We start from the raw sequence: 15,665 nt of genomic DNA, 5'->3' as shown, positions 1-15,665 counted from the left end.
ATCGTCGATTCAAGCTCTTGGACGAAAGAAATGGTGACCGGGCGATGGAGTTCCACAGTGAGGTCAACTTTGGGCGAAACCCCAACCGGCGGCCGGGGAATCCAGGATTCCCGGCGAGGTGGGGGTTGTGGCTATGGTTTGAGAGGTTGAGGAGGAAGCTAGGGAGGTGGTTAAGCTTTGGGTGCGGTGGATTTTAAATCCATGGAGGAGAACTCGCGGATTTGGCCGGCGAACGGGAGGAGCTCACGCTCCGCTCTTGGCGTCGGGAGGGAGGGGGAGAGGGAACCGAGAGAGAGAGAGAGAGAGAGAGAGAGAGAGAGAGAGAGAGAGAGAGAGAGAGAGAGAGAGAGAGAGAGAGAGAGAGAGTGGGCGCGAGTGGGTGGAGAGAAGTTGCACGCCTTCAATGCGGCGTACGGGGATGGCCAGAGAAGAGCTCGAGGGTCGTCACGTGGTGGCGACCGACGAACCTCGGTCATGGAGTAGTTGAAACAGAGCCGTCGCGGACCGTCCGCCATCCCAAACGGACTGTCTGCGAGGCAGGGCGTTACAACGGCGTCGGGGGGAGGTAGCGTCGTGGGGGAGGAGGCGGCGTCAGGGGGGAGGCGGCATCGTGGGGGGGGGGGGGATGAGGGAGCGGGGAGAAAGGAAAGAGGAGCGTGATTGACGGAGATCTAGCCCAAGGGTACGCGCGGGCGGTTACAGTTGCCGGTGGAAAAAAACTGAGGGGGGAGGGGGTCATCCGATTCAACGGGCGGGGCGACGAAATCCGTCTGCCAAATTCCTTCGTCAAACTTTTGTGCTTACATGTGGGCCATCAGAGGGTGCTATATGAGGTGGGTATGTGGGCTAAATTTGGTGAGAAATGTTTCAATTGTTATGGATCCTTATAGTATAGATTACATGTGGGCCAACAGAGGGTGCTATATGAGGTGGGTGTGGGGGCTAAATTTGGTGAGAAATATTTCAATTGTTATGGATTCTTATAGTATAGATAGATACGACTTGCCTCCCAAGACATTATATGGTTCAAAACTTGTCTTCATTTTGTTCCTTTTCTTATTTTTGAGTTTAGATTCAGGACTTAGCTTTTGTTTTATAATGGAATATGAACGAACAGTATGGATATTGATTGTTCCTTTGCTTTCTGTTTTCTGTTCCTTGAGGGAGTGGACCTGAACCGCCTAAGTTGTCTGACTTTTCAATGGTCTTTTTGTCATGTGCCACTAGCTGAAGTCCCATTTATTTGTCTCAGTTTCCCTCCCTTTCTGTTCCTCTTCGTTTATCAACGTTACTGATCAAAGTTCTGGTTTAAATTGAAGTCTTATCGTATACATGAGTTTCTAATGCCTTTGCAGAAATTGCTTATTAAATTAAAATGGGAATAATTTTAATTATGTTTGGAGAAATTAAAGATCTCTAGTGCCCTACTTCAAAAGAATTTCCTTTTTATTCTTTGGATTTTCAAATAAATCTTGTCTTGTATCAAGTACCACTTAACACTCGGGTAACTTTTTGCGAACTTGGGGTACTCCAATTCTCCAAAAGAAATGGAGAATCACAGAAAAGAAAACAAGAAAAATAAAAAAGAAGAAAAAGTAGCTGCCGGAAATTGTAGCCCCGCTACACTCCACATCACTCCATACGGCAGAACCGCCGCAAGCCCGCAACGGCCGCGTCAACTCCAAAAGCACCCACACGCTGACACGCCCCCCAACTCCCCAAAGCGGAAGCGTCAAAAACCCAAATCCAAACCTTGCCGCACACCACCTGATCGATCAAATTGCGCCGCACCGGCCCCGGCCCTGGCCCCGGCCCCGAACCGGACCACCGCGCCGCCGCCCATGAGCTTCCTCGCCGGCCGCATGGCCGCCGCCAAGGAGGGCGCGTACTTCCTCCACGAGTCGAAGACCGCCGTGGGCCGCCTCGCTGAGAAGCTCCCCGCATCCGCTTCAGCGCCCGGCGGGGCGTCGGCGCCGCCCTCCCCCGACGTGCTCCCGGAGATCCTCCGCCACTCCGTGCCCATCAAGGGGACGCCGCCCCCGGCCCAACCCACCCTGTCCGCGTCCTCCCGCTGGGCGATCCCACCGGGCAGCGCCGAGGCCGCGGGCCTCCACCCTGACGCGCTCAACCCGCTCCGTTCCTACGTCTCGCTGCCGCAGGCCACCTTCGGCCCCAAAAGGTATTAGCCTCTCTCAGTCTCCCTCCCATTGTCTTGTGTACAGATATGTAGTTCACACTTGACCGTTGACCAGTAGTTCCCAGTTTTGTGCCAGAGTGCGCACTGGTTAATTTTTGTACCCTATCGCTCATGCCTCATGCTCTGATTTGAATGTATCCGCAAGTAATTCTGCAATTGTGCACTTCTGAACATGCGAGATGCATTTTTTGACCGGCGCAAGTAATTCTGCAATTGTGCACTTCTGAATATGCGAGATGCATTTTTTGACTGGCGCAAGTAATTTCTAGCATGCGGAAAGTGGGAAAAAAAATATAGATCACATGCCAATCTACATGTACACTATAGTGGCACACGTTTGCAATAGTTGATAATGGATTCACTGTCATATGAGAATGGTTCTCAGGTCCATTCTTGTTAATCGATGCATTCATCAGTACCATTATTTTGTACGGACTAATTCATTTGGTGTAATGCTGTTTTGTTAGCAGCATTCTACCTCTACCTGCTCCTAAATTTATATGTGAGGACATGCAAAGTGTTTGTGACTTGCACATAAACACTGATTAAGGGTCTCTAGTCTCTAGGATGCATAGATGAACCATGTATTAATAAAAGTTGAAGACCGCATGCTCTCTGTTAGACATAGTGAACTGTATTTAGTACCACGTGTTTCAACATTTTGGATCTGTAAAGAAAAATATTTTCTCGTCTCTGTGGCATGCTATATTTAAGTCTTCCTTGTTGGTTTAAAATTGCTAGCTGTGCGTTTTTTATTCTCTGATGTACTTGAGTTAGTGTTGTCTCTGTTAAATGGTGCCTAATAATGTTGTTGCGGGATTTCTAGGGTACCCACAGCCGGGTGGCGGAACGCACCCGCCTATTCCCAGAGAGGGAGTGCTCGGGGAAGTACTAGGCGATTGGGCTAATCTAGCTCTGAGACAAGCACACGAGAACACACGATCTAGAGTGGTTCGGGCCGTCGGAGCGTAATACTCTACATCCACTGGGAGAGGTATTGATCTTGGTTGTGTATGAATCTATCCTCTGCCGGGTCTTGGCTTTCACCCAGCCTGAGTTTTCTTCTAGCGGACGCCCCCCTTTTATAGACCAAGGGGTGCGGATACATAGGACGTTGAGGCCCCGACAGGTGGGCCCAACGTGACTGTGTAGCATACTGCGCAGAGTACTTAAATGGCTACAGTGGTTACGAATCTTTCCTCCGATATGCTTCAATGCCCTGCTGACCCTCTGACGAAGGGAGGTCTTCTCTTGTCCCGTCAGCAAGGTGCCCGTTGGGAGAACGTAGCTTGCAGCGTGACCTGTTGAGGCTATTATGTAGGCGTCATAATGGGTGAAGCCGAGCCGTCGTATCCAACTGTCATGGCAGACTGACAGGCGCGGCGTGGGCGGCGCCAGCAGCCCCACTATGCATCTTGGTAATACGCGATCAATAGTGCCCCCTGGTCAAAGAATCGCCTCGGCTTCTGCTACATCAATTCGGACGTCCTCCTACCGCAATGAATGCAGTGGTAGGTGAGCCTTAATATGGAGACCAAGCGGCCTTATATACGTGTCTGTGCTTGCAGACACGTGGCGGCTCCGGACCACCCCGAGGCGGGGTGTCGATTCCTTCCCTTGGTGAGGGGTCCGGTTACTATACAGGGGGTCCGGGACCCCATGGGGGGTCCGGACCTCCACGGGAGGTCCGGAGCCTCCGGCTGTTCGGGCTGAGCGCCTGCTTCTCCCGGAACACGTGGTGCTCCCGGATCTTTCCCAACCAGAGAACGGGTCCGGGACAGTTGTCAGGTGAACAGGGCTCCGGACCGCAGGGGACCGGCTGCTGGAAGTAGTTAAGGATAACTACAAGACCCTTGCCTAGACACAGCAAGAGGGGGTACCCCAGTCCTGGGGTACCGACAGTGGCCCCCGGGCCCACCTCGGGAGGGGCACGAACCCGCGGGTGGGGTCTACTATCGTGATGTGTTTCCACGCAAACTTGATTGCGTCGGTGTGCTCATGCAAAGAGCGGGTGCTCCGGACCCCTGAGGCCGGTACGCTGGTTGCCAGGCTCAGGTTCTAGAGCGCTCTCCACAGGGCGACGAAGGTGTAGGCTTTAGGGTGCGGAACCAAGCTAAGCGGCTACACAGACCTCGGATCGCTCAGGGAGCAAGCTCCTCTTCCCGGACCCGGCTCTTGGCGACCGTGGCGAGCGGACTCCGCCGGAGCGGGCCACCGGAGTGGACTTGAGTCGACCGTGGCGAGCGGTCTCCGCCGGAGCGGGCCACCGGAGTGGACTTGAGTCGACCGTGGCGAGCGGTCTCCGCCGGAGCGGGCCACCGGAGTGGACTTGAGTCGACCGTGGCGAGCGGTCTCCGCCGGAGTGGGCCACCGGAGTGGACTTGAGTTATTGATGACGAACCGATGAAATATGTCACCGGACCTCACAGTAAGGTGCAAGAAACCAAGCCTTACGCTAGAAGGGAGCACGGGACCTCTAAAGACAGCAGTCTCGGATACTAGAGTACCTGTAACAGGGTAGTGAAGTACGTAAACTTAGGGTACATTACCGGGCTAAGCTACGCGGAGCTTCTCTACCCCAGGATACAAATACCACTTCTCCAGAGCAGGTCCTTAGGGGTCCGGACTGCCTTCCAGCTAGAAGGGGTGTCCTCACCTGACTACAAGCCAGCAACTTAACTTGGATGGCTAGCAACAAAAGAAAAGACTTTGTTTGGGAGCATGAGATGGTTAACCAAGAAATAACCAACCAAAACGTAATCAGGGTAGAGTCGAGATAAGACTAAGAAAATAAATCTCCTTTATTATTGTGGTTATCATGGTATACATCAGAGGTCGGGATTACGAGGTCGGACCTCTACCGCTCCGGACCATTTTCTGCCTGTTTGTGCAGTAGAACCAGAGGTCGGGCTTACAAGGTCGGACCTTGACCGCTCTGGACCACATGTAGGCGCCACATTATTACAAAGGAGGAACTCTCTTAGTCTTATCTAGGGGTAACCTATAACTGCCTTCTATACAGCATGTTCTTCTCCGGTTGGAAGTGGTACGGCCACTCCTGAATTTTTCATAGTCGTCGGAGGCGAAGGCACCCTGGATGTGCCTGAACTGCATCAACTAGCATCACCTCGGGAGCTTGGGGGGCCACTCCTTGCCTAAGAGCTGTCATATGCTTAGGTAGCATGAGACAAATTCTTTGGCTTTGAATGGGAGAGCCCCCAGCCGTCGTCGTCTTGCACCGGGAGCCATTCCGCCTGCCGCTCGCTGCGGCAGGAACTGGTTTTCCGGCCTGGCGCAGCGGGAGAATGTGTGCTCGTATGGACGAGCACGGAGCGCGGAGAAGGGCGGTCGTTCGCCGGCTTGTCCTTGGTGCTCGCGCCAGAGGCCCCTGCGTCTGGCGGCGGGGTCCTGTCTGTAGCAGCACCAAGCACCTCGGGTGGTGCCGGAGACGATACGACGACACGGCCAACTTCCTCCGGGAGGGCCGTCGGCTCTAGGCTCCATGTTGAGAGAAAGCCTTGAGCCGACGCCATGCCGCCGCAGAGGAAGCGTGGCCGTTGCTTGAGAGAAAACCTTGAGCCGACGTAGGGGCGGCGCCTCCGCTGTGCGTTGCCGCGCCGGCTCTGAGGTATCGCAGTGGCGACGCACAACAAACGCCGCTGCCGTGCGCCGCCGCACCGTGGGCGTTGGTGCCCCAGTGCCACGGCATGTGGCGTGGGTGACGCCCTGCCTTCCTCCATCTTCTCGTTCGCCGTTGCAGAGGATGAACACAGCCCCAGAAGCCTGAAGATCCAGCCAGCGCCTGTCATCCCCACGGACGGCGCCAAATGTTGCGGGATTTCTAGGGTACCCACAGCCGGGTGGCGGAACGCACCCGCCTATTCCCACAGAGGGAGTGCTCGGGGAAGTACTAGGCGATTGGGCTAATCTAGCTCTGAGACAAGCACACGAGAACACACGATCTAGAGTGGTTCGGGCCGCCGGAGCGTAATACCCTACATCCACTGGGAGAGGTATTGATCTTGGTTGTGTATGAATCTATCCTCTGCCGGGTCTTGGCTTTCACCCAGCCTGAGTTTTCTTCTAGCGGACGCCCCCCTTTTATAGACAAGGGGTGCGGATACATAGGACGTTGAGGCCCCGACAGGTGGGCCCAACGTGACTGTGTAGCATACTGCGCAGAGTACTTAAATGGCTACAGTGGTTGCGAATCTTTCCTCCGATATGCTTCCATGCCCTGCTGACCCTCTGACGAAGGGAGGTCTTCTCTTGTCCCGTCAGCAAGGTGCCCGTTGGGGGAACGTAGCTTGCGGCGTGACCTGTTGAGGCTATTATGTAGGCGTCATAATGGGTGAAGCCGAGCCGTCGTATCCAACTGTCATGGCAGACTGACAGGCGCGGCGTGGGCGGCGCCAGCAGCCCCACTATGCATCTTGGTAATACGCGATCAATAGTGCCCCCTGGTCAAAGAATCGCCTCGGCTTCTGCTACATCAATTCGGACGTCCTCCTACCGCAATGAATGCAGTGGTAGGTGAGCCTTAATATGGAGACCAAGCAGCCTTATATACGTGTCTGTGCTTGTAGACACGTGGCGGCTCCGGACCACCCCGAGGCGGGGTGTCGATTCCTTCCCTTGGTGAGGGGTCCGGTTACTATACAGGGGTCCGGGACCCCATGGGGGGTCCGGACCTCCACGGGAGGTCCGGAGCCTCCGGCTGTTCGGGCTGAGCGCCTGCTTCTCCCGGAACATGTGGTACTCCCGGACCTTTCCCAACCAGGGGACGGGTCCGGGACCGTTGTCAGGTGAACAGGGCTCCGGACCGCAGGGGACCGGCTGCTGGACGTAGTTAAGGATAACTACAAGACCCTTGCCTAGACACAGCAAGAGGGGGTACCCCAGTCCTGGGGTACCGACAAATGTGTTGTCACTTTGTTTTCTGTTTTTTTGTTCTGTGTTTTGTTTGCAGATGGCAGCTTCCAACCGAGCAACCTAACTACTTGGCGTCAACAGCCAATGAGAGGCGACGGGATAGGAACCCACCTCCCATGGACCCTGAGAAGTTGAAGGCCGTAATTGCTGGATACTCACAGAGTACATTTGCTTGCCATACATTTTGAACTCCAGTGTTCTTGAGATCTTTTGTTCTCATTTTGGATTGTTACAGTTGGGAAGGCATTTCTTGCTGCGACTATTTTGGTGTTCGGAGGAGGAACAGCTGTGCTGGTTTACACAGCAAATAAGCTACAATTGCATTCAGTAAGTCATGGAAGCATGGAACTTGAACATGTCCAAGTAAAATGTAGGACATTTAACAAAAAGAAAGTACACCCTACCATGATTTAAACAATATAATGCAATTCCATCTTATTTGTCTCGTTTAAACTCTATGACTTGTTTTAAGACTTTTGCAGTTGTTTTTCTTTGTCAAAATTCCTTGGTTTTTAGTTAGTTTATTGGTATTTGCTCTCTTTATTTCTTGATATGCTCCTCATGTGGATACCTCTGTCTTGTATGGTCCTCAATTGTCTCTTAACTAGTTAGGCTACAGACTTTAGCTACTTGGTTAATAGTCGTCATGTTGCACAGTAATGGGAAAATAAGTCCTAGAATTCTTGACTAATAAGAATTTTCATATGCAAAGTAGATCTGTAATTTCTCTTAGTTTTTAATCCTATAAGTAATATCTGTAGACTGTAGTGCCACTGCAAATACCAATAGGGACATAGGGTGTAGCAGCCAGACCATCAATGGTGCCACGTCATGCTTCACTTGGCACTCTCCCATGGCAATTGGCGTTCAGTTTCTCCTAAATAAGGTTTCAGCAATCTGTGGAATGGCAATGTTTTGTGCCACCAAATGGTGGACTAGGTGCCTAGCAAACACATTCGTGTTTGGAAATTAATTAGGATTTACTGGTGAAATAAGTTGTGGATACCTGCATGTTCGAGAAAAAAAGTTGTGGATATGTTTCTTTGATGAAAAATTTGGAAGTTAGCCTTGGCCCTTGGGACTATTGATCAAATACATTCAACATTTGAAATAGTTGGTTCCACATGGATCTTGCAATAGCAGATCAAGTTCCACTTTTACTGTTATGATGATGTGAACTAGCTAAATTTGAATTTGTTAATTTCTTTTCTGGCCCATACAAAACAGAATACATACTAAACTGTTGAGTATCTGATATGAACCCAATCACTAATACAAGGAGCAATGCAGAAGATGTGCTAGAACTGACTTGATCATGGGCCACCCAACCTGACGAACCCGACCCGACCCGCCTGAAAAAAACCCGACATGACAAATGTATGGGCCGGGCTCGAGCCAAAATTTTTAACCAAAAACCCAAAAAAACCTGACCCAACCCGAAAATTATACATGAAAAAACAGGTTTCACCCAACCCTGGCCGGGCTCGGGCTGAAAATTACGACCCGATGATTTCTTTTGACCCGACCCGAACCCGATGGATGATCAAGTCTAGCTGGAACTGAAGCAATAGCCCTTCTAAACTAAGTCACCAAGTTCCCGGGATGATGGGAACGAGGAATGGGGACAAGGAGCGTGGTTTGCTGATTTTTGGAACCCTTGAACGAGGGGGGTAAGCCTCTATGGAATGATGATTTTGGAACGTGGGACGTGTTCCCTATTAATTTGGAATGATTCGGCCAAAACAAGGATTGGTTTCTCGAAACATTTGGGTCGACGTTCCTTATACAACAACGAACGTGAACCTATGTTGTTTGGAGCAGTACAATATTCAGCTGTTCCTTAGCTCATAAGTTCTAAAGAAAATTAGGCAAACATCTTAGCTCACATGTCATAGCATCATAACGACATACGCATACGTTCATACATGACATAAAAATTAACTCCAAGCTAAAAAGCAAGAAAAAAACAACAGCATGATCCATGGCTGATGACTCCAAAATCCTGACTCTGAATCCTAAATTCCTGATCCCTATTTGACTTTCTGCAACCACATAGATCACAAGCATGTGATTAACATTTTCTGAAAATGTTGTGGACGCCTTTGTAGGCATCCAGTATAGGCGCAAGAAGAAAGGCAAAGCGGCCGATCCTTCCTCTAGTGGCTAGAGTTTGTTACTATTTTTAGGAGATTTGTTTCAGATATTATTGGAGTTTGTTATGGAAACTTGTAATTGTCGTGCTATATAAGAGACACGGCTGGAACTCTTGAGGTTTAAGCAATAATAAGATTCAATCTACTCAGAGCCTCCTAGGGAGGGCGAGTCTATCGAGTCTTAGCTTACCAATACATCCGCTATACCATCTAGTATCAATCCTCTTGATCATGTCGCCTTCATCCCTTCCTGAACCCATCTACGCCCCGCCATCGCCACCTTGACGATGGGCGATTCCATCTCCGCTGCCGATTTCAAGTCCGGCATGGACAAGATCCTGGCCGAGCTCACCTTGGTCCGGGATGAAATCACCACCCTCAAAGGCGACCAGAGCCGGCTGACCGTCACCGTCAACCGCCTCCAGTCCGACAAACACCACTCCGGATCCTCCAGTGGCGATGACGACAAGCAATCGGCGCCGCCGTCGCAGCTGACTCACAAACTTCGCTTCGCCAAGTATGATGGCACGGATGATCCGATCGGGTGGATCCACAAGTGCGAGCAATTCTTCCGTGCTCACCGCACGCCGGAAGACGAGAAGGTCCTCACATCGTCCTACTATATGGAGGGTACTGCTGAACAATGGTACTACCGCCTGGAGCGGAACCGCGGCGTCCCGACATGGCCGCAGTTCGTCGACTTCGTCAACCGACGATTCGGACCGCCGGTGCGCAGCAATCCCCTGGGTGAGCTGGCGCACCTCCGCTGGACTGGATCTGTCTCGGAGTACCAAGATCAATTCCTGCTCCTCCTCGCACGTTGTGACAATGTCTCCGAGCGGCAGCAAATTGATCTCTTCACCACCGGCCTCCGCAATCCCCTGCGGATTGACGTGGAATTGCAGCGACTGGAGACCCTCGAGGAGGCCATGAACTTCGCCCGCTCCTTTGAACGTCGCATGCAGATCGAGGATGACGTTGCGCCGCCACCACGGTCTCCGTCGACGCCACCATCCGCACCACGCTCCTCCGGCGGTGCCCCTCCCAAACCGCCCCCGACGACGCCGCCGGCTCCTGCGCAGCCGCCCCCACGGCCCGGCGCTCGCTTCACGTGTCTGACGCCACAGGAGATGGCTCAGCGGCGCATCGACGGCCTCTGCTTCAACTGCCCCGAGAAATTTACCTCGGGCCACATCGACAAGTGCACCATGAAAGGCATCTACCTCATGGAACTCGATGACAGTGTGCCGGTGGATGACACCGACTCCGACGAGGATCTCGGTATATCCTTACATGCTCTCACCGGCATCAAGACGGCAGAAACAATGCACCTCGCCACGACGCTCGCCGGCTCCACCCTGCGTGCCCTAGTGGACTCCGGCTCCACGCACTCTTTCATCGCCACCTCGGTGGCCGATCGGCTCGGCATCAGTTACACGCCGCGCTCCGGACTCTCGGTTGGCGTGGCGAACGGCGAACGTGTCCAGTGCGCGGGAATCTGCACGGCGGCTTCCATCTCCATCGGCCACGAGCGGTTCGTCGTCGACTTGTACGTCCTCCAACTCGAGGAGTACGACCTGGTGCTTGGATGCCAGTGGCTACAGACCCTCGGTCCCATCCTCTGGGACTTCGAGCGACGCTCCATGACGTTCTGGCGCGACGGCCGGCCTCTTGCACGCGCTGCCACCCGTCGACCTCTTGGCGCTCCTTCTCGCAGAGTTCGCCGACGTCTTCGAGCAACCGGTGACGCTCCCTCCACAACGCCGTCTGGACCACCGGATTCATCTGTTGCCAGGAACGGCACCGGTGGCCGTGCAGCCATATCGTTACCCTCAACTACTCAAGGACGAGATTGAGCGACAATGCGCCGAGATGCTCGAGTAGGGCATCATCCACCCGAGCACATCTGCGTTCTTGTCGCCGGTTCTACTCGTCCGCAAGCGGGATGACTCCCGGTGCTTCTGCATCGACTACAGGGCGCTCAACGTGAAGACTGTCCGCGACATGTTCCCGATTCCTATCATCGACGAACGGTTGGATGAGCGGAAGGGGGCGATGTTCTTCACCACCCTCGACCTGTGGAGCGGTCATCACCAAGTCCGCATGCATGTCGACGACATCCACAAGACGGCGTTCCGCACCCATCATGGACACTTCGAGTTCCTGGTGATGGCGTTTGGGCTCACAAACGCATCATCTACATTCCAAGCTTTGATGAACGAGGTTCTGGGTCCATTCCTTCGTCAATTCGTACTTGTGTTTTTTGACGATATTTTGATCTACAGTCGCACTTGGGTGGAGCATTTGAGCCATATTCGCCGAGTTCTCACTGTACTGCGCGAGCACTCCCTCATCCTCAAGAAATCCAAGTGCTGCTTCGCGGAATGCAGTGTCGCGTACCTTGGCCACACCATCTCCTCCACGGGTGTCTCCATGGACCCGTCCAAGGTCGACGCTGTTCAAGCATGGCCACAGCCGCGTTCGGTCAAGGCGCTCCGTGGCTTCCTCGGCCTCACCGGCTACTACCGGCGCTTCATCAAGAACTACGGCACCATCGCGCCCCCCCTGACGGCGTTGCTCAAGCGCGAGGTGTTCCTGTGGTCTCCGGCAGCCACCGAGGCGTTCCTGGCGCCCAAGGCGGCGCTTACCTCGAGCCCAACCCTGCAGCTGCCGGACTTCGCCGTGTCGTTCATCGTTGACTGCGACGCATCAGGATCGGGGATCGGGGCTGTGCTCCACCAAGGCGCCGGCCCGGTCGCCTACTTCAGCCGCGCCATGGCGCCGCATCATGCGAAGTTGGCCGCCTACGAACGCGGACTGATCGGCCTCGTCAAGGCGGTCAAGCATTGGCGCCCCTACCTCTGGGCGCGTCCGTTCACGGTCCGCACCGACCACTTCGCGCTGAAATATTTGTTGGACCAGTGACTGTCGACCATCCCTCAGCACACCTGGGTCAGCAAACTCTTTGGCTGCGACTTCTCGGTGGAGTTCAAGCCGGGGTGCCAGAACGCGGCGGCCGATGCTCTCTCACGCCGCGACGAGATGATGGTGACACCGGCGGCCTGCGCCATCTCGCGGCCGGACATCGAGCTGTTCGAGGGCTTCAGGCGCGAGGCATGCACCTTGCCGGAGATCGTCGCCAAGCGCGCTGAGATCGCTCAACGGGACGCCGGCGTTTCCTGGAGCATAGCTGATGGCTTCGTCACGCATCGAGGCCGGATTTTTGTCCCGGCGTCCTCCACTCTTTGGCCACAAATTCTGGCCACGACGCACGGCGTGGGACACGAGGGCGTTCAGAAGACTCTACGCTGGCTCCGGGCTTCGTTCTACAACCTCGCTGCCAATCGCCTGGTGCGCGAGTTCGTCCACGACTGCGCCACCTGCCAGCGCAACAAGACCGAGCATCTGCATCCCGCCGGCCTGCTTCAGCCGCTGCCCGTGCCCACGGCGGTGCGGCAAGACATTGCCCTCGACTTCGTGGAAGGCTTCCCTCGCGTCGGCGGCAAGTCGGTCGTCCTCACCGTCGTCGACCGCTTCTCCAAATATGCGCATTTCATTGTGCTGGGGCACCCGTACTCCGCGACTTCGGTGGCGCGCGCCTTCTTCGACTAGATCGTGCGGCTCCATGGCATTCCGTGCTCCATCGTCAGTGATCGGGATCCGGTCTTCACCAGCGCATTCTGGACGGAATTGTTCCAGCTCTCCGGCGTCGAGCTCCGCCTCAGTTCGGCGTTCCACCCGCAAACTGATGGGCAATCCGAGGTGACAAATCGTATCTTGGGCGTCTACCTCCGATGCTTGGCCGGCGATCGTCCATGTTCTTGGCTTCATTGGTTACCGTGGGCAGAATTCTCCTACAACTCCTCGTATCAGACGGCATTATGGGCGACACCATTCGAAGTCGTCTATGGCCGCCCTCCTCCGACCATGGCTTCTTACCAGCCCGGCGTGTGAAAGCATTTAGGCCCCTAATTCGAGTTTTGGTAATTAATGACAACGGTTTGTGGATTACCGATTTCATTTGAGATAATGAGTATAGGTTGATCCACGGATGAAAGAGATTTGGTTGTGAACGTATGGAGTTTTGGAGATGATGAGCAAAGCTCGGGTTCAAGGCAAAGGTATAAAATAGGGCTTTTATATTTTACCGGTCACAAGGCGTTTAGTGGATGAAAAGTGACTGGATTTGTTGGATAGATAGCCGTACTATCAAGAGGGGTTGTGTACTCATGCTTGACGGGTCTCTAGTGCCATCTTGCTCAAAATGTCTAGTTGCATGCATGAGGGCTAACGGCGTTTTGAAAAGATTTGAAATAGACTAAGTTCGAGAGCTGACTGAGTAACGGCGGACAGTCCGCGCCTGAGGGGCGGACAGTCCGCGCCCGTTCCAGAGAGCTTGCAGAGGCTCTGGTGGGCTGGCGGACAGTCCGGCCCAGGTGGGCGGACGGTCCGCCACTGTATTTCATTTTTGTACCAGAGAGGATGTTTCTCTGGTTTGGGCTCAAAAGTTAAACTGCGGACGGTCCGCTCCTGAGGCGCGGACGGTCCGAAGGCTAATCTCAAAATTGTTCCAGAGACGATGTTAGTCTCTGGTGGGTTGGAACTCTTAACTGCGGACGGTCCGCCACTAGGGCGCGGACGGTCCGCCAGGGCTTAACGGCTAGTTCTGACATGCATTTATTGCACTCTGACTCACTGGTTTATAACGGCGGACAGTCCGGTTTTTGAAACGCGGACGGTCCGCGACTTCGCAGAAAAGAGTGTAACGGCTAGTTTTTTGAGGGGTGTTTATATATACCCAATGCCCGGTCATTGGGAGGGTCTCTTGGCCATTTGGATAGCATTCTTGACACATTAGAGCTAAGGCATCCCTCTCTCACACACACTTGCTTAGATATTGCTTTTTGAGAGTGTGAGAGCTTCCTAGTGCATTGCATCAAGAGTTTGAGCTTTGTGGCATTAGGGAAACTTTAAGCAAACGTCATCAACTTGTTACTCTTGGGAGTTGCCGCTCCCTAGACGGCTTGGAGAAGTGGATTTCATGGAGCACCTCCAAGGAGATTGTTGAGGAGCCCCGATTTCGGTTGTGAGAGGTTTTGTGCTCACCTCACCGGAGTGGTGAATAGCAACTCTAGTGGAATCGAGGTGTGGAGCGGTTTCTTGTTTCAAGCCGGCTCAAGATCAAGAGGTTCTTGATAGAGGAGCGGTTGATTCTTGGAATCCACCTCAACGTGGATTAGGGGTGACCGGCAAGTCATCGACACCACGGGATATATTCTTGTGTCAAGCTTGGTTACTTCTCTTGCTCACTTTTATTCTTGTATTTACTTTGAGCAATTTACTTTACTAGAGCTTGATTTGTGTCTTGTCACCCTAGGTTGCAAACCAATCTAGAGAGAGTAATAGCATAACATAGGGCTTTCCTTTGTTACTAATTAAATTTCTCTAGTGTTATTGGTTTTAGATTTTAAACCGCCTATTCACCCCCCTCTAGTCGGTGTTCTTGATCCTACAAGTGGTACCAGAGCTAAGTACTCCATTAATTGCGGATTTAACCATCTTAGAGTAGAACAATGACTAGTGATCATGGGATTCATGTTGGGAAGCCACCGTTCTTTGATGGGAATAATTATGATTATTGGAAGACTAGGATGTCGGCTCATCTCAAAGCCATGAGTAGAAAGCTATGGAGAGTAGTAAGTGATGGATATGTCATTTTGGACCCAAAGAGTTTGACACCCCTAGATGAGGAAAATGAGACACTAAATGATCAAGGGGTTAATGTGCTCTTTAGTGCTCTTGATGTGAATGAATTTAATAGAGTCAAGAGCCTCACAAATGCAAATGACATATGGAAGAAGCTTATGGAAATTCATGAGGGCACATCAACTGTGAAGGAGGCTAAGTTGTATTTGCTCAAAGGGAATTTTAGTGAATTCACCATGAAGAAGGATGAGAGTATAGCCGAGATGTTCAACCGGCTAAATGACATTGTGAATGACCTCAAGTGACTTGGATTTGAGGTACCGGATGGGGATTTCAACCACAAGTTTCTTAGATGTCTTCCGGAAAGATATGACACAATTGTGACCTTACTTGTAAGGTCAAATGTGAAGACCGCAACTCCCACACAAATATTGGGAGAAATTCTCACCCATGACATGTTCAAGAAATCTCAAGATGAAGCTCATGGTGGAGAAATTGATGTGAAAAAGAAAAGTGTGGCATTCAAAGCTCAAGATAGCAAAAATGAAGAAGAAAGTGGGTGCCAAGAAGAAGAATCGGACGAGGAGATGGCTCTCTTTGTCAAGAGATTCAATAGAATGATGAGCAAGAAGAACTTTAGCAAGAGAGGTCAATCATCAAGAAAAAATCCTTTTGTG

At 52.6% G+C, this 15,665-nt stretch overlaps 1 protein-coding gene across 2 annotated transcripts in view; it reads left to right on the top strand.

The window, feature by feature from the left end:
* Nucleotides 1-1,695: 1,695 nt before the first annotated feature.
* Nucleotides 1,696-15,665, top strand: part of LOC120703012 — a 43,854-nt gene continuing 29,884 nt past the window's right edge. Inside the window, exons 1-3 of one of the 2 annotated variants that reach the window (XM_039987018.1) lie at nucleotides 1,696-2,179; nucleotides 7,167-7,269; nucleotides 7,365-7,456. In XM_039987018.1, coding sequence (XP_039842952.1) covers nucleotides 1,842-2,179; nucleotides 7,167-7,269; nucleotides 7,365-7,456 — 533 coding nt within the window. In that variant the 5' untranslated portion in view covers nucleotides 1,696-1,841. Of the gene's footprint in view, nucleotides 2,180-7,166; nucleotides 7,292-7,364; nucleotides 7,457-15,665 lie in introns of both variants that reach the window. The other variant, XM_039987017.1, reaches the window with a different exon arrangement.

The sequence above is a fragment of the Panicum virgatum genome, chromosome 4K (assembly GCF_016808335.1).
Source record: "Panicum virgatum strain AP13 chromosome 4K, P.virgatum_v5, whole genome shotgun sequence".
Lineage (NCBI taxonomy): Eukaryota > Viridiplantae > Streptophyta > Magnoliopsida > Poales > Poaceae > Panicum > Panicum virgatum.
The sequence above is the reverse complement of the archived record's forward strand: the minus strand, read 5'-3'. Positions and strand labels throughout refer to the sequence as shown.